The sequence below is a fragment of the Natrix helvetica genome (assembly GCF_964273705.1).
Source record: "Natrix helvetica genome assembly, chromosome: 9".
NCBI lineage: Eukaryota > Metazoa > Chordata > Lepidosauria > Squamata > Natricidae > Natrix > Natrix helvetica.
This window is the reverse complement of record NC_138560.1, coordinates 2,622,773-2,640,940: the sequence shown is the minus strand read 5'-3', so window position 1 is coordinate 2,640,940 and position 18,168 is coordinate 2,622,773. Positions and strand designations below refer to the sequence as shown.

Genomic DNA, 18,168 nt, shown 5'->3' with positions numbered 1-18,168 from the left:
GAAGACATTCCTCCAGCCAATCGGGGCGAAGCGCGAGCCGGCTGCCCTGGGAGACGTTCGATTGACGGCAGGCGGCCGTAAAGCGTGGTGTCGAGCGGAGGCCCCCCCATTTTTTTTCGCGACAATCCCGCCGGGTGCAGATTCATGGCTTCGGCGGTGGCCATGATGGCGGCGGCCGGCGGCCCGGTGCTGAACGGGGCGGACGCGGCGGGGCTGAAGGAAGCGGCGGGCATGTACGAGCAACTGCGGGCCGAGTGGAACCGCAAGAACCTGAGCTTGAGCAAATGCGGCGACTTGCTGGGACGCTTGAAGGTGAAGGGAGGGGGAATGGGGGCGGTGGGGGGAGACTAGAAACCGCCGTAGGGAACGGGGTGGGGGGAGACTAGAAACCGCCGTGGGGGAAACTTGGGATGGGGGAGACTAGAAACTGGACTTTGCTGGTCAGAAAGTCGCAAGAGGGGATCACGTGACCCCGGGACGCTTCGACCGTCATAGGTAGGAGTCAGTTTCCCAGCATCTCGATTTTGATCACATGATCGTGGGGACACTGCAACGGCCGTAAGTCCCTTTTTGCAGTGCTCTTGTGACTTCAAACGGTCATTAAACGAACTGTTGTAAGTCGAGGATTACCTGTACTGTGTTCCGTGGATACCTATTCAGATGCACGGGAGGGAGAGAAGCTGGGGCACAGAACTCTTGTTAGGAGCAATGGTGTTATTGTTGCTATTGTTTAAACCAGGGGCATCCAAACTTGGGAACTTCTACTATTTGGGGAATTCTGGGAATTGAAGTCCACAAGTCTTAAAAAGTTCTCAAGTTTGGACGCCCTTGGTTTAAACCTTTCCGGTTGTTGCTTTTTGAGGCCGGAGGTGTGGCATCTAAGTTTAATAAATGAAATAAGGCCACCATAAGCAATCTCATGCCAAGTGGGCTTACCGTGGGAAAACAAACTAGAAACACACACACACACACACACGACACACACACACCCAAAATGATAAGAAATCATGGAACATTAAAATATGTTAATGTTGCCGACTTGGGCAGCCTTATAAATCTTTCAATGAATAGATACCAAATCGCAACAGAGCAGCCAAAAAGGGGACACGCACACACACACCTCAACTGACCTGTAATACTGAGAATGGGGGGGAGGGGGGAACAGATCAACAGTTTTCCAAATGGCCAGAAGAGTTTGGGGGGAGGTCCATCTTCTCTTGGGGAGGATTATTCCAGAGGTCGGGCCACTACCAAAAAGGTAAAAAGCATTTTGTTGTTGTTAGTTGCGAAATCGTGTCCAACCATGGACAACGTTCCTCCAGGCCTTCCTGTCCTCTACCATCCCCTGGAGTCCATTGAAGCTCACGCCTGCTGCTTTGGTGACTCCATCCAGCCACCTCCTTCTCCACCTTCTTCTTTTGCCCTCCATCGTTCCCAGCATGAGGCTCTTCTCCAGGGAGTCCTTCTTCCTTCTCATTAGGTGGCCAAAGTCTTTGAGTTTCCTCTTCAGGATCTGGCCTTCTAAAGAGCACTCAGAGTTGATCTCCTCTAGGACTGACCAGTTGGATGGCCTTGCAGTCCAAGGGACTCAATGCAGGAGTCTTCTCCAGCACCAGAGTTCAAAGGCCTCCATTCTTTGGCGCTCAGCCTTCCTTATGGTCCAACCTTCACAGTCATCCATTGCAACTGGGAAAACCACAGCCTTGACTATAAGCACTTTTATTGGCAGGGTGATATCTCTGCTTTTCAGTAGGCTGTCTAGATTTGCCATACAGAGCCATAAAAACACATTTCGGGGAAAGCCACCACCCAAAGAGTGAATGTAACTTTATTATTAAACTGAATTTTCTTTTGGATCTTTGAATTAATACTGGAAAGGGGTCCAAAATCCATGGAAATGAAGCTGCATGTAAGCTATAGTAATAAACAAATAAAACATAAATGCCATTTCATGATGGGGAGGGAGGAGGTGAATGAATCAGCTGGGTGTTTTTTCCTGTATTAATTTCTCTGTGGAGTCACATGCTCCAAACAGAATAGACTGTTCCCTCCAGCCCAATGCTTATCTCTGGTTGCTGAAAGTTACAGACCCACCTTTTCCATCGTTTGTACCAACAAGGGTGGATTGTCTCTGAAATTAGAGGCTCGGTTTCTGACAGGTGCCAGTGGTTCTGCTTTCTTTCCATTTATTTGTTTGTTTGTACAGGCAGGCCTCGACTTAACAGCAGTTCGTTTAATGGCCATTCAAAGTTACGACGGCACTGAAAAGAGTGGCTTATGACCCTTTTTCATAGACCTCTGTTAGCAGCCTCGTAATCAGGTGGTCAAAATTCACTTGCTTAGCAACTGGTTCGTATTTATAACCGTTGCTGTGTACCGAGGTCACATGATCGACCTTTTGTTGTGACTTTTCATTGGACAAAGTGAGTGGGCGAGCCAGATTCACGTCACATGGCTTTGTAGACTTCAACTCCCAGAATTCCTCAGCCAGCATGCAGGGCTGTCTTAGGAATTCATCATGGCTGGCTCAGGAATCCTGGGAGTTGAAGTCCACAAGTCCTTAAAGGGCCCACAGTTCCTCACCTTTGCTGCAGGGGCATAGATGTATGGCATTGATGGTGTTAGATTGTAATACACTTTGGTGAGCTTGATTGTCCCCACCGTGGCTTGTCTGTCATTTCTCCTCCTTTCTTCTTGCCTTTCAGTTGGCTCTGCTTGAACTGAACTTCCTGCCCACCACCGGCACAAAATTGACTAAACAGCAGCTTATTTTGGCAAGTGAGTATTTTTCAAGCAGGCGCTCAGCTAGATGGGATACCTTCTAATTTTGGAATTGGCGGGCATGTCAGGGGAAAATTTATTTCACCCTGAACTAAAACGAGGCTTAGACTGCGGCTGTTTCCAACAGGCATATTCTTTAAGGTGCGAAGAAAAAGAAATAGACTTTCTGCAGAAACATATTCTAATTAATAAACAAACTTTAATACAAAAATAATAAATGGAAATAAAAACGAAACTAACTAATTGTTACATTTTGATAAAAGAGTTCCGTCTCCCAGTTTTCCTGGCAGCCGGACAAAGATCAGAAGTAGCTCTCTGGAATGTGTGAACAATTTTAACGCAGTGACAGGGCATCCACCTGTTCGGGCATCCACTGACCTGCTACCTGCCAGGTCCTTCACCTTGTTGCGTCCCTGCCACATCACCAGCCCATCCCATTAAAGTGACTGGGGCTGTCGGTGAGTCAACAGCGGATCAGAGGAGGAGCCGCTGCGTGACAGAGATGACAATTGCTCTTTAAAAATTACGATTTAAAATTAAACCGAGCATTTTTACTAGGTGGTTTAAATCGTGATTTAAATCAGGGGTCCCCAAACTTGGCAACTTGTGGACTTCAACTCCCAGAATTCTCCAGCCAGCTGGAGAATTCTGGGAGTTGAAGTCCACAAGTCTTCAAGTTGCCAAGTTTGAAGACCTCTGGTTTAAATCAAATCCACCCTGGTGTTGGGCCTGTGCTCTTCTGCTGTCCTTGGTGGCTGTGTCTTCTTCTTTTTTTTCATGCCCTGCGCTTTCTTATCTTCCCTCTCTAGGAGATATTTTAGAAATCGGAGCCCAGTGGAGCATCCTGAAGAAAGACATCCCTTCTTTTGAAAGATACATGGCCCAGCTCAAATGCTACTACTTTGACTACAAGTAAATATGTTGACCTTTGGGGAGCTTTGAGGGGATGTCTTTGCTCGCGCTACCCTGGAAACCGTGGGACGCTGTGGAAACTGTCAAAAAAAAAATAACCCGTCTGGGGTAGGGGGTGAAGCTGCTGGTGCTCAGAACCCGGCTACCATACGTTCTAGCCTTGCCTTAGGCTTGAAAGCCAGTTGAGCGACTTTGGGCCATTCCCTGTCTCTCAGCCCATCTCCCCGGGGGTTGCTGTGAAAAAGAAAACCACATTTTGTCCGCCGCTTTGTGTTGTACAGAATAAAAGCAGCGTAGAAATCTAGGATTTCTTAGATTACAGAGGGACGTGGTGGCTCAGTGGATAAGACGCTGAGCTTGTCAATCAAAAAGGTCGGCAGTTCAGCGGTTTGAATCTCTAGCGCCGCGTAACGGGGTGAACTCCCGTGACTTGTCCCAGCTTCTGCCAACCTAGCAGTTCGAAAGGACTTTAAAAAAGGCGAGTAGAAAAATAGGGACCACCTTTGGTGGGAAGGTAACAGCGTTCCGTGCTCCTTCGGCGTTGAGTCATGCCGGCCACATGGCCACGGAGACGTCTTCGGACAGCGCTGGCTCTTCGGCTTTGAAACGGAGATGAGCACCGCCCCCTAGAGTCGGGAACGACTAGCACATATGTGCGAACCTTTACCTTATCGTAACTTATAACTCTGTGTGATGCTTCTTAGAGATTCATCAGGGTTAAACAAAGCATGACAATGCATTATTTGTTTTAGGCTTCCTCCCCACAGGCCCTTCGCCCTCCCCGCTCCCCTGTTGACCTGTTCCCCATCTCTCCTTGCTCCTCCCTCAGAGACGAATTGCCCGAATCGGCCTACAAGCATCAGCTGCTGGGTTTGAACCTCCTCTTCCTGCTGTCCCAAAACCGTGTTGCCGAGTTTCACACCGAGTTGGAACGCCTGCCGGCCAAGGACATCCAGACCAACGTCTACATCAAGCACCCGGTTTCTCTCGAGCAGGTAACCGCTCCCTTCCATCCCGTTTTTTTAAACTGTGGATTATTTACAATCCGCAATTGTGGTTTGTCGCACAGTCAGCCAGATGTTTAGGCTGGATTTGGCATTTTTCTATCCACTGATTGAATCTTCCCCCAAGGACCTGGGATAGGTACATGCGGATGCTTGATGAGGTCAGAAGTTTGAGTTTCTGTAACGTACATCTCACCATATTTTTTACGGGAGAGATACTCTTTGTCTGATTCCTCTGGCCCTGTTGCTTTCCAAAAGAGCCCTAAACCAGGGCTGAAATGCTACCAGTATGGGCCGGTTTGCCCGAACCAGTAGTAAAAATGCTACTGATTCGCCCAAACCGGTAGTTTAAAAAGGCTAAAAAGTGTGTGTGTGTGTGTGTGTGTGTGTGTGTGTGTATACAAATGTACGTCTTTGGTTGCTCGGGTTTTCTCCTGCGTAGAATTGGAAGTATCTTCACGACGTTTCGATGAAGTCTCGTGAGAAACGTCGTGAAGATACTTCCAATTCTACGCGGGAGAAAACCCGAGCAACCAAAGACGTACATACAAACACCCGCGAAAACCTCAGAAAACATATATACAAATATATATATATATATATATATATATATATATATATATATATATATATATATATATATATATATATATATATATATATATGTGTGTGTGTTTTCGTAGATTTTCACGGGTGTAGGTATGCTGGTTTTGTTGTATTCGGGTCTTTTCCCGTGTAAGATTGAGATTGTCTTTCCAACGTTTCAGCGAGATGTGGCGAGTGAGATCTCGCTGAAACGTTGCAAAGACAGTCTTACACGGGAAAAGACCCAAATACAACAAAACCAGCATGCATGTGTGTGTGTGTGTATTTGTGTTACAATGCCTGGTATGCCTTTATTTATTTATCAGCACAAATACAACACACACACACCACACACACACACACACACACACACACACACACACACACACACACACACACATATATATATATATATATATATATATATATATATATAATATTAAAAAAAGTTCAGACGATCAGCTGTGCAACAATCAGCAATCGTCGGAACTCTTTTTTTAGCTTCCAGCTCGGGAGATGCTTTAAAAAAGTTTTTTTTTTAATGACCACGCCCGCCCAGTCACATGCCCCCTTCACCAAGCTACACCCACCAAGCCACGGCCACAGAACCGGAAGGAAAAACTGTCGCATTTCACCACTACCCTAAACCCATGGTTTTATCAGCAGAGAAGAACAATGAAGATGATTAGGGGCCTGGAGACTAAAACATATGAAGAACGGTTGATGGAACTGAGTGTAGAGAAGTGAGTCCCTGGAGAATTAGTCTAGAGAAAAAGCCTAAGGGTGGCATGATAATGTCCCAATATCTCAGGGGTTGCCCCAAAGAAGAGGGAGTCAAGCTATTTTTCAAAGCACCTGAAGGCAGGACAAGAAGCAATGGGTGGAAACTAATCAAGGAGAGTGGCAACCTAGAGCAGCGATGGCGAACCTTTTTTGGCTCGCGTGCCATAAGTGTGGGGAGCGCAGGGGGGTCATGTGCAGGCGTGCCGCACCCATAATGCAATGCGTGCACTACAGGCGCGGCAACACCCCCCCCCCCATTTTTGTATGCTTTTTTTTGCCCTCCCCAGGCTCCAGAGCTTTATAGGAGCATGGGGAGGGCGCAAACAGCCTCCCCCCCCCCCCCCCCCCGGAGCTTCAGGGACCTTCAAGAGGCTTCCCTGAAGCCTTCGGAGTGCTCAAAACGACCCTCCGAGCAAACAGGAAGTTTGTTCCCGAACTTCCGTTTGCCCGTAGGGCTGGTTTTTTGCGCTCCGGGGGCTTCAGGGAAGCTCATGAGGGCCTCCAGAGGGCCTCCGGGAGGGCGGGGGGGGCTCTTTTTGCCCTCCTCTTGCTCCTATAAAGCCTCTGGAGCCTGGGGAGGGCGAAAAATGGCTTTAAAAAAGGGTGAACTCAGTTGGCCAGCGCATGCATGCACGCTGGCCAGCTGACAGGGCAGTGCCTCACGTGCCCTGACAAATGGCTCCGCATGGCACGCGTGCCACAGGTTCGCCATCACTGACCTAGAGGTGGGGAGAAATTTCCTGACAGTGAGAACAATTAACCAGTGGAACAGCTTGCCTCCAGAAGTTGTGAATGCTCCAACACTGGAGGTTTTTAAGATGATGTTGGATAACCCTTTGTCTAAGTGGTGTAGGGTTTCCTGCCTAAGCAGGGGGTTGGACTACAAGACCTCCAAGGTCCCTTCCAACTCTATTATTCTGTATCGGTATGCCTGGGGCCCGCGATCACGTGGCTGATTTGATTATTTTGCTCCTGCCACAGGGGGATGTGTCTGCGTGGGTTTTTATTACACAGTGGATTTTTTTTTTAACAGTTGTAAGTTGCACGGAGTCCCTTACGAGTGACTTGGTTTAATCAATAAAATAGTAACAGAAATCTCCAAAGGGGGCAGATGACAGAAAACCCAGCCCTATACCTATTCAGGGCGTGCCCCTCTCCGCCAGAATGAGACAACTTGGTGGAGCCAACTCGTCACAGGAGAATTCCCTGTGGGACAATTCTACAATTCAGTATTGTGGAAGTATTCAAAACAATTTTTAAGAAACGATTTCGATCGCTGTCAATTTGGCACCTTTCCTTGAACGATTCTCTCCCACCGTTTCTTCGGCATTTGTGTAACTCACGTCCTGCAGCGAATTGGCCTAGACCCCCTCCCCCCTCCCCTCCAGACCCCCCTATCATCGCTCCGCTTGTGAGACGGATCTGAAGGATGCTCCCTTTGTCGTGGTTTTTGTGACGGGTTGCGTAACCTATCCTTTCTCTCCAGTACCTGATGGAAGGGAGTTACAACAAAGTCTTCCTGGCCAAAGGCAACATTCCGGCCGAGAGTTACGCCTTTTTCATTGACATCCTGCTGGACACTGTCAGGTGTGTTTTGCTCCTTTCAGTTTGGGCACATGGGGGGGGGGGTGCGAGAGAGAGATTGATCGATTCAAGGCTGCATTGCGCCTTCTCCAAGACAAGAGGGGCCATTCTTACTACAGGTAGTCCTTGAATCTATAAAGATTCTCAGTCATCCAGGTCAGAGTTGTCCCAAAGGTGCTTTTTGAAGAGGCAACTGGATTTTCGGGGGTGGGGGTGGGGTGTTGTTTCCTGGTGTGCGCATTTGTGCCAGGTCACCTGGTCTTCCAGTTCCTGCCACGCACGTGTGCATGAATTGCAGCTGGCCGGCACGCATGCACGCACCAGGCAGCTGATCTCCCGGTTTCCTGCACTCCCATGCGTGCGAAGACCACCTGGGCAACGCAGCATGTGCCCACCGGAGCCCGGAAGAGCAATGGGTAACAGCTGGCGTGCCTGGAGAAATGTCTCCGTGTGCCGCCTCCAGCAGGCGTGCCATAGGTTTGCCATCAGGTGTACAAGGCAACACTAAGCAGGATGGAGTTTGATTGTGGCTGGACAAGATCTTATCCTGGTCTTAAACTAAAACAGGGGTGTCCAAACTTGGGAACTTTTAAGACTTGTGGACTTCAACTCCCAGAATTCCCCAGCCAGCCATGCTGGCTGGGGAATTCTGGGAGTTGAAGTCCACAAGTCTTAAAGTTCCCAAGTTTGGACACCCCTGAACTAAAACCACCTTTGAGAAATGCAGCTCCAACGGACTCTGGTCAAGACCTTCCCCATCCATCTCTGCCCAGCATCTCTCCCCCTTGGGCCTTGGAGCTCTGGAGAGCCCCCCCTCCCCCCCCAGCCTTTTCTGGGCTTTTCTTTCCCTGATCTGGGTTCTCCTTGACCCCCTCCTCTCCTACCCCCTCCCCAGGGACGAAATTGCCAGCTGCATCGAGAAGGCCTATGAGAAGATCCTGCTCAATGAGGCCACCCGCATGCTCTTCTTCACCCCCAAAAAGATGTCCGACTACGCCAAGAAGGTGAGGGGTGGGGTGGGGGGGAAGCTGGGCCAGTCGGTTGGACTCCGGCCCAACTCTTCCCATGCTCTTCTCGAGCTGACAATGTGGCCACGGGGATTCTTGAGCAGCTTTGGCTTCCTCTGTGGCGAACATCCTCCCTCCCTCCCCCCCTCCCCAACCCTCTTCCATATTCCCTCCCTCCCTCCGTTTATCTCTCTCCCTTCCTCCTGCCTTCCAACCCTTTCCTTCCTTCCTTCCTTCCTTCCTTCCTTCCTTCCTCTTAAGGCCAGTTCAACAACAAAAAGAGTGCATAGACAATCTTGCAATGTTTTTTTTTTAAAGTTCATTTTCTCCCTTCCTCTTTTTTTTCTTCCTTCCTACCAACACTTCTCTTTCTCCTGCCTGCCAATCCTTTCTTTTTCCTTCCTTCCTTCCTTCTTTCCTTTTCCTTCTCTCCTGCTTCCCTTGTCTTGCCTTGTCTTCCCCCTCCCTCTCCTGACTCTTTCTCCCTCCCTCCCTCTCTCTGCCTTCCTCCCTTCTGCCCTTTCTTTCTCTTACCTTCCTTCTTCCTTCCTTTTCCCTCTTCCTGCTTCCCTTCCCTTGTCTTCCCCCTCCCTTCCTTGACCCTCCCTCCGCCTATCTGTCTCCCTTCCTTCCATCCTCCCAACCCTTTCCTCCCTCCCTCCGCCTATCTGTCTCCCTCCTGCCTGCCTGCCAACCCTTTCCTTCCCTCTTCTTCCCTCCCTCCCTTCCTTCCATCCTCCCAACCCTTTCCTCCCTCCCTCCCTCCCTTCCTCATGGGCAATGAATATTCCTGGGAGCTTAATTGCAGTTGGCGCGTTGTTGGGGCTCATCCACACAACCCCTCAGACCCCCCCCCCCCCACACTCACGCAGCTTCTCTTCCCTTTCCAGCGCGGGTGGCTCCTGGGTGCCAACAACCACTACTGCTTCACGGGGCAGCAGCAGAAACCGGAAGACGCCACCATCCCCTCCACAGAGCTGGCCAAGCAAGTCATCGAATACGCCCGGCAGTTGGAAATGATCGTCTGAACACGCCCCTCGCTGCAGGCTGGGACTGTGGGCTGTGGCTTTTTCCTCCATATTTTTTCTTTTCCTTTTGTGCGTGACTGTGCACGCCGGTTCCGATCGATCCGGCCGCCTTTTGTCTTAAAAGGGGGAAGATGGGAGCCATTGGTGGGGGCTTGGGATGAGGTCAGTGTCTCTGTTTGAGTAAAGCCAATAAGCCAGGTGGCCCACATGTCATTCGGAGTCATTTTGTTCCTTGGGCCCCAGGTGGAGAGAGGTCCTCTGAGCATGGACAGAGAAGCTGATTGGCCTTGGGCTTTTTTTGACTGCCAAATCAAGAGCAGGGCTTCCTTTTTTTTACCTCTATAGAGGTAAAAAAAATATTATTTGGTCATGAATATGTGCAAGATCCCCCTGGTTTTGACCAGAAAGGGATTCCCTCTGCTGTCTGATCTGAACCGAATTAAATAGTTCTCCCAAGAATTGTAATTATTATTATTATTTAAATGAGATCATGCTTGCCAGTTTTTTTCCTACAAGCATGATTCTCTTAAAGCCAATTCACCCTTTTTATTATGCCACGGTTTGCTTCCCTAGAGTTTGTAAAATAAGACGCACTGGGCTTGGAGTCTACCTACCGGGGGGGGGGGGGGGGTGTCTCTAAATTTGGCAATTTTTTAAAAAACTTGTGGACTTCCAACTCCCAAAATTCCCCAGCCAGCATGGCTAGCTGAGGAATTCTGGGAGTCGAAGTCCACAAGTGTTAAAGTTACCAAGTTGGAGACCCCTGGTTTATATTAAAATAAGCCCAGATCAGACAAGCTACTTTCCAGTTGTAACGGGTTGCGTGAGCCCACACATACACCCCAAAATGACAATTGGAAGGCGGCAGACTAGCACATGATCTTCACACCTGAGACTAAAGGGAACTGCAGCCCTGCCTTCTCCAACCTGGGCTGTCAAACTGCCTTGAATTAAAATCTCAACACTGTTCAGGTCACATGACTTCTGGCAAGGCTGTCTGGGAGCTGTAGTCCCAGCATGCGTCTCCTATCCACACTGCCCCTTTGTATCCCTAGGTCAGGGTTTCTCAACCTTGGCAACTTTAAGAGGACAGATGGATTTCAACTCCCAGAATTCTCCAGCCAGCAGACTAATGAACATGCTGGCTGTGGAATTCTGGGAGTTGAAGTCCAGACATCTTATAGCGGTGAGGAATGGTCTGTGCTGGCTGGGGAATTCTGGGACCTGAAGTCCAGAGACAGTGGTGAGGAATGGTTCCTTGTGGCTAGGGAATTCTGGGACCTGAAGTCCAGAGACAGTGGTGAGGAATGGTTCCTTGTGGCTAGGGAATTCTGGGACCTGAAGACCAGACACAGTGGTGAGGAATGGTTCCTTGTGGCTGGGGAATTCTGGGACCTGAAGTCCAGACACAGTGGTGAGGAATGGTTCCTTGTGGCTGGGGAATTCTGGGACCTGAAGACCAGACACTGGTGAGGAAGGTTTCATGCAGGCTGGGGAGTTCTGGGAATCGAAGTCCACAAGCCTTAAAGTGGCCAAGGTTGGACGTACGAGCAAACCCCCCTGGTGTTGTAGAAGGTTTATTGAGCAGGAAGCTTGCAGCTAATGGTTCAGTCCTCGTTGGCCACGTGTTGCTGTTTGTAAGAATCCAGGCAGAACTTGGTGCCGGCTACCAAGGAGACGGCCAGCATGGCTGTGGCGACCCAGGGAGGTTCAGTCAGGTGGTTAGCAGACGGGTTGAGCCTGGATGGGGGAAGAGGGAACATCTAAGGGTGAAGAATGGCAAGCTCTGCCCTCTTAGCAGCACAACTTCCAACAGGGGAGGCTCTTACTCACCCTGGCAAGATTAGCAAATGAGTCTGAACACCTGGCAGGGTTGGCATAGGCCTTGATTCGGGTAGTCCTCCACTTACAACCATTTGTTTAGTGACCATTCAAAGTTAAACAGGACTTTCAAAACTAGCTTGTCCTAGCATGGACAACCATCACAGGTCATGTGATCAAATTTTGGGCACATGGCAACCATACATTTACAACGGTTGTAGTGGTTCGAGGTCACGGGATCATCACTGGTGACCTCATCGTTCTCCGCTTCCGACAAAGCCAATGGGGTGATCCAATGTAGCTTAACCACTCGCTTGACAAAAGTGGTTCCCTTAACGCCCATGGCGTAAAGGTCAGAAAACCGGGCGTGACTCGCTTAACGATCGCCTTGTTTAGCAACGGAAATTTGGGTCCCGATTGTGGTTCGTCACAGATCCCCTGCACAGGCCCGCCTGCCTCAAGTCGAGGAATGCCGTATCTTTGCACACACTTATCACTCAATTTATATTAGAGCTGAGGTGGCGCAGTGGTTAGGATGCAGTATTGCAATCTTAACTCTGCCCATTGCCTGGAGTTCGATCCTGACCGTCTCAAGACTCAGCCTTCCATCCCTCTGAGGTCGGTAAACTGAGGAACCAGATTGCTGGGGGCAGTAGGCTGACATTGTAAAGCACTATGGAGGTAGTCCTCAACTTACAACCACAACTGAGGCCACAATTTGTGTTGCTAAGTGAGACAGTTGTTAAGTGAATCACTGCGGTGGCTTAGTAATCAATTAAGTGAACCCGGCTTCCCCATTGGCTTTGCTTGTCAGAAGGTCGCCAAAGGTGATCACATGAGCCCATCCCAGGTCACAAGTATGAAACAGGACAAGCATCTGAATTTTGGGGATGCTACAAAGATCTTAACTGAAAAACGGTCATGCGCCCCTTTTTTCAGTGCCGTCATAACTTTGAGCGGTCGCTGAGTGAACTGTTGTAAGTCGAGGACTACCTGGATAGAAAGGTTTTCCATTTGCGTCTGGCCACCCCAATCCCTGCTCACCAAGCCAGAACATTCTTGGGTAGCTTCCTCTGGTCCTGATGTTTGCAGTAGCATCTCCTGGGACAGGAATCGGCGACCTGGAACGCCGGCCAATGGTGGGCCCGAGATCGGTCGGCCTCCGGATCTCGTTCAGCACTGGGCTGGGGGTAAGAGGCATCTTGCTCGAGGCTGGCGGGCTTGTCCAGAGGAAGAGAGCGGTCCTGGACACATAATGAGCTACAGGTGAGCTGGTTTCTATCCTGTTCCAAGCGGCTAACAAGAGATACGTTCAGTATAGCTTCAGGTCTGTTGTCTTATTTAAGAAAGTATTCAAACAATTAACAATTTCTTTTAAAAAAAAGAAACGTGATTGGGTTCCACCTGCTGCATTGTCATGCTTTGTTTAACCCCGATGAATCGCTAAGAAGCATCACACAGAGTTATAAGTTATGATAAGGTAAAGGTTCCCCTCGCACGTATGTGCTAGTCGTTCCCGACTCTCCGTTTCCAAGCCGAAGAGCCAGCGCTGTACGAAGACGTCTCTGTGGTCATGGGGCCGGCATGACTAAACACCGAAGGGATTTACCTTCCCACCAAAGATGGTTCCTATTTTTCCACTTGCATTTTTTAACGTGCTTTCGAACTGCTAGGTTGGCAGAAGCTGGGATAAGTAACGGGAGCTCACCCCGTTGCACGGCGCTATTCAAACCGCCAAGCTGCCTTTTTGATCGACATGCTCAGCGTCTTAGCCATTGAGCCACCCCATCCCTTAAGTTATGATGTAGCCTACTAATTGTAATTAAAAATTGTTGTTTTTTTAAAGGCCACCTTTCAAGGCCCGTTAATGTTGCCCTGGCCACAACCTTATGAATCTCTTCATCATGTGGTTGTTTTTTATTTCTCATTACTATGCTTTTGAATTGGGCAGGTTGCCCAGGATCGGTTAGGTGAGATGGGCAGGGGGAGATATTCAATAAATAAATCTCCCTTTTAAATGTTCAAGGAACGATGTTGAACCTTTGGGAACCAACCCTCTTGGGAGGGGTTAACAAACGATGCCTCTGGTTCCCTCCCCCCCCCTTTACAGGATGCCCTAGGAGGGCTACCCTGAATGCTGCGAAGGAATCCATGCTGCCCTGTCCCTCACCTGGGACCAAGGAAGTCCCAAATATTTTCAGACTAGAAAAGAGTCGGGGTCAGGCGTGGTAATCGCTTACCTTCCCTACCGGTTCACGAATGTGAGCGCGCGCTCTACCTTCTGCGCGTGCGCTTTGCCTAAAAGGGGGGCCTAAATGGGATGTTGTAGACCCTGGGCGAGTAGGCTGAGCCACCCGCGATTTCGGCTACCGGTTCACGCAAACTGGTCCGAAGCTGGCCAGGATCAGTCTAAAACTTTCTTGATAGAAAGAGAAGTAGATCGGGGGATTGGATAGAGGCAGGGGAGGGAGCCAGGCCTGGCCAAATCAACCGGACTCACCAAAGCTTCCCCGAAATAAAACGGCCTTGCGACCTTTTCGAACGGCGGAAAAGGAGGGACGCCGTCTAACCGCAGCTGGGAGTTCATTCCGAAAGTGCGGGGCCACTGCTTTGCTCCTTTCCCCTTCAACAGTTTCCCTTTCTGCTGGCCTGAAGGTTTGAGTTTCTCCTTCGATTTGGGAACTACCAGGCTTTGCTTACGGACCTTGGGCCTGGTTTGGGTTGCAGCTGGCAGCTTCGGATCCACCGTGGGCTCCAACAAAGCACAGGCCGGGGCCCAGAGATAGATGGAAGAAACCTCCAGGGTCTCCTGGGAAGCAGGCTGACTTGGACTTACGAACTGCACCGGGGGTGGATCGTCCACCAGTGGCGTGATGGCATGCTGGGCAGCGCTGGACAAGAGGCCCTTAACGGGGGACCTTTCCTTTGCCCCCTCTTCCAGATCTTGGGACTTCCTGCAGGATCTCTGGGGACTCCCGCTGATTTCCGGCCCCATGGCTTGTTCCAACAAGAGGGTAGTCACTGGTTGGGAGGCACTGCCGGCTTCTGCCCCTTTGCCCCCAGGGCTGGGCAAATCGATGCAGTTGGCCGCAGCTTCCTCTCCGGCCCCTGGCGCCTCGTCCAGTAACATCTCGCTCTCGTCATGCACTAACCAATCGCATTTCGTGTCGCTGCTCAGGAAGGCGACCACTTGGGACACGGCAGTGCCAAATTTGGGCAGCTTTCTACCTTGGCTTTTACGGCGCTGGGGGTATGGAGTTGGGGGACGGGGCCTCTGCCATTCGGCCCGCTTGGGGTTGCTGGTGGACAGTTCCTCAAAGAAGGTGACCACCTGTTGGGTGGGAGTGGCCGGGCCCGATTCCTTGGGGGCCACTTTTTTAATGTGCTCCAAGAACAGCTGGCGGAGGGGAGAGAACTCGTCCGAATTGTTCCTCTCTGGCCCCTTGAAGCATGGCAGCTTCTTGCCTGCGGGGCTGAGGTGCTGCAAAGCTTTCGGCAGGACGGGCGCGGGGCTGACGGGTGGCTTCTTCTGCGGGCACTGCTTCAAGACGTCGGCGTAGGAGATGCCGGAGGAAATGACGCTGGGCTTCTGTTTGATGATGCTGGGTGGCCACTGTCCCGGTTGGATGGTCACTCTGTAGAAGAGGTTCACCCCTTTGTCCAAAAATTCCTGGTATATGGATTCGTAATTGACTGCTTCCGGTCCTGCGGCTTCCGCGTTTGCCTCCGCCTTGGCGTGGCTTCCTGGGGGGCCCTGAAGCTTCTCCGAGGGGCTGTTGGAAGGGTTTTCCCAATCCATGGACAGTTGGGCAGCACCAGCTGGCCCTCGAAAGTCCCCGTCGCTCCCAGGGGCACTGTCCGGATGTCTGGTCTGCTCCTTCTCCTTCTGGCCAGTCCCCCACGACAGCGGGACCTTCTTCGTGCCCGTCGGAGCAACCGAGCCAGGAGGTACTGGCCTGAAGATATTCTTCTCATTGAGGGGTCTACAGCCTGGACCTCCCAGGCTGTCCTCAACCGTCTTCAGCAGCTCCAGGCTGTGTATTGCTCCCCCTACCGGTTTCTTGGTGGAAGCCGGAAGTTCTGGTTGGTGCTCCTCATTCTCCACACCTTCCTTACTGCTCGTTTTAATGTGCTGAGTCCAGCACCCCTGAGTTTCCACCTTCGGTGGCTCTCCTCCCGGGCTCATTTCGGTTACTTTGGCGGGCTGAAGTAGCATTCCTCCCGCGTTCTTAGCAAGGTGGACATTCTCTGCTTTGGCCTTCCCTCGGGTTGGAGCCTTCTTGGCGCTCGAATCTTGGGGGTCAGCTGGCGGAGGGGGCCTGAGCGCCATCTTCAGGCCTTTGGGGTCCTCGGGGAGCCCCTGTCCGCTGGGAAGATCAGCCCTGCTCAGACAAGACAAGCCCCACTTCTCCGTCCCCAGGTCCTTGTCGCAAAGGCTGGCCTCTTTCATCCCGCCACTGACCGGGTTCTGGGTCCACATGGAGGACAGCTTGAGCTTGGATTTTTTGGAATGGTTCTTCCCCATCTCTGCCGTTCCGGTCTGCCGGTCCCCTCCCCCTGGCTCGCTGCTCAGCGTCTGGCTGACCCCTTTATGTTCAGGGACCGGAGGACCAGGGGGCCGGCTGCCCAAATCATGTTTGCTTCGGTTTAACTCCCGTTCGGACTTGGTCGTGTCCGGGTGCGTTTTCTCCACCGCGTCTTTGACAGATTCTGATTCTTGGGTGGCTTCGGATTGAATATTGCCCATTATAGTCAGTCATCCTGCAGAGACAAAAGTGGGTGTGAGACACCGGGAGGAGGGGTTTTGCAGGGGAGTGGGGGATTTGGAGGAGTGGGCTAATGGGGCCCAAGGTAGAACTTGGGACGGGGCAGAGAGGGGGAGGGGTTTGGAATTCCAGGACGTCCAAATACATGCAAAATATACCAGCAAAACAAGAATTCAGTTCATGGGAATACACTCGATTTTGTTAGCTTGATGATGGGTGGATGTCAACTCCAAGAATTCCCCAGCCAGCTAAGCTACCTGGGGAATTCTGGGAGTTGAAGTCTACCCATCTTCACGCTGCCGAATTGGGAAACACTGAATACAGGTAGCAATCGACCGACAACAGTTTATTTCATGACCAATGAAAGGCAAAGGTTCCCCTCACACGTATGTGCTAGTCGTTCCCGGCTCTAGGGGGCAGTGCTCATCTCCGTTTCAAAGCCGAAGAGCCAGCGCTGTCCGAAGATGTCTCTGTGGTCATGTGGCCAGCATGACTCAACGCCGAAGGTGCACGGGACGCTGTTTCCTTCCCACCAAAGGTGGTTCCTGTTTTTCTACTTGCATTTTTTACATGCTTTCGAACGGCTAGGTTGGCGGAAGCTGGGACAAGTCACGGGAGCTCACTCCATTACGCAGGGCTAGGGATTCGAACCGCTGAACTGCCGACCTTTTCTGATTGACAAGCTCAGCGTCTGAGCTTATTGAATGCTACGATGACTGGGCGTGGTGGTGGGGGATGACATGACACCTTTGACCTTTGCAGCATCTCCCATGCTGATGTCATCACAATTCAGATGCTTGGCAACTGACGTCATGGGGTCACCTGCTCCCCTTTTGCAACCTAATAAGGAAATTTCTTGACATGGAGAACAATCAACCGTTGGAACAGCTTGCCACCAGACGTTGCAGGTGTGCCATCACTGGAGGCTTTCAAGAAGAGATTGGACTACCATTGGTCTGGAATGGTGTATAGGGTCCCCTGCTTGGGTGGGGGGGTTGGACTAGAAGACCTCCCAGGTCCCTTCCAACCCTGTTATTCTGTTTCTAGCTCGCTTCAAAACCAGCATTCAAGATACATTTGTGAGGTCTGCCCAATTCTTAAGTTTGCTCGGATGGATGGGGCTTTTGACAATAAGAAAGTAAGGGACCCAGACTAGCTCCTGTTCCGGGTTCCAGTTCTGCAGGAAGGTCCTAGGACTTGGGAATGTGAATAGGAACTGATCCAATCCCTTGATTTGGGATTGTCAATCAGAAAGGTTTGGCGGTTCGAATGGCATGAGCACTCATTACTTCTCCCAGCTCCTGCCAACCTAGCAGTTCTAAGGCACATAAAAAAGGCAAGTAGAACAATAGGGACCACCTTTAGGGGGAAGGGAACAGAATTTCCTGACAGTGAGAACAATCAACCTGTGGAACTGCTTGCCTCTAAAAGTTGTGAATGCTTCAACAACTGAGGTTTTTAAGAAGAGACTGGACCTCTATTTGTCGGAAACAGTATGAGTCTCCTGCTTCAGCACGGGGTTGGACTAGAAGACCTTCCCACTTTGTCATTCTGTTATGCTGACCCCATTCAGAGATGAAGGACCCTTCTCAACGGTTGGTTAGACCTCTCAGTAGGAGTCACAAAACCGGGCCCGAAGATGATATCCCCCCTGCCCTACCCCCCAGACACACCCCTTTTCGGGTGGGGGAAAGGGAGGACATTTGTCTTGATCCCGCCCCCTGGAGGGCTGACCCTCTCCTTTCCCTGCCCCTTTCCCCACGCTTGATACACACACACGGGGGGAGGCTTTAGCCCCCTCCTCCCAAATCCCGCCCCTCCCTCTCACCGTCTGGCTTTGCGGCTGCTCCCGGACGGAGCTGGGGAAATGGAACGGGTGGGCGGGGCCGCAACGGAT

The 18,168-nt window shown here is 50.9% G+C and overlaps 2 protein-coding genes across 2 annotated transcripts; one reads left to right on the top strand and one right to left on the bottom strand.

The window, feature by feature from the left end:
* Positions 1–144: 144 nt before the first annotated feature.
* Positions 145–9,892, top strand: PSMD8 (proteasome 26S subunit, non-ATPase 8; the record flags this gene model as incomplete). The annotated part of the gene is made up of 7 exons (XM_081961540.1): positions 145–312; positions 2,706–2,778; positions 3,591–3,693; positions 4,523–4,688; positions 7,552–7,652; positions 8,545–8,653; positions 9,547–9,892. The coding sequence occupies 7 exons, from the start codon at positions 145–147 to the stop codon at positions 9,682–9,684; spliced, it is 858 nt and encodes a 285-aa protein (XP_081817666.1). The 3' UTR covers positions 9,685–9,892.
* Positions 9,893–11,268: 1,376 nt separating this feature from the next.
* On the bottom strand, positions 11,269–18,145 carry GGN (gametogenetin). Its single transcript, XM_081961488.1, has 4 exons — positions 18,100–18,145; positions 14,006–16,266; positions 12,550–12,749; positions 11,269–11,424 (listed from the first exon to the last, which is right to left on the bottom strand). Exons 2-4 carry the CDS (start codon positions 16,250–16,252, stop codon positions 11,292–11,294), a joined length of 2,580 nt encoding a protein of 859 aa, XP_081817614.1. The 5' UTR covers positions 16,253–16,266; positions 18,100–18,145; the 3' UTR covers positions 11,269–11,291.
* Positions 18,146–18,168: the final 23 nt, after the last annotated feature.

Excerpts from the sequence above, each read along its gene's own strand:
- GGN (XM_081961488.1), bottom strand. The coding sequence starts at position 16,252 with ATGGGCAATATTCAATCCGAAGCCACCCAAGAATCAGAATCTGTCAAA. Across the intron at positions 12,750-14,005 it reads TTTATTTCGGGGAAGCTTTG|GACCGCTCTCTTCCTCTGGA; the intron begins GTGAGTCCGGTT and ends TTATGTGTCCAG. Across the intron at positions 11,425-12,549 it reads CCCAAGAATGTTCTGGCTTG|GCTCAACCCGTCTGCTAACC; the intron begins GTGAGCAGGGAT and ends TCCCCCATCCAG.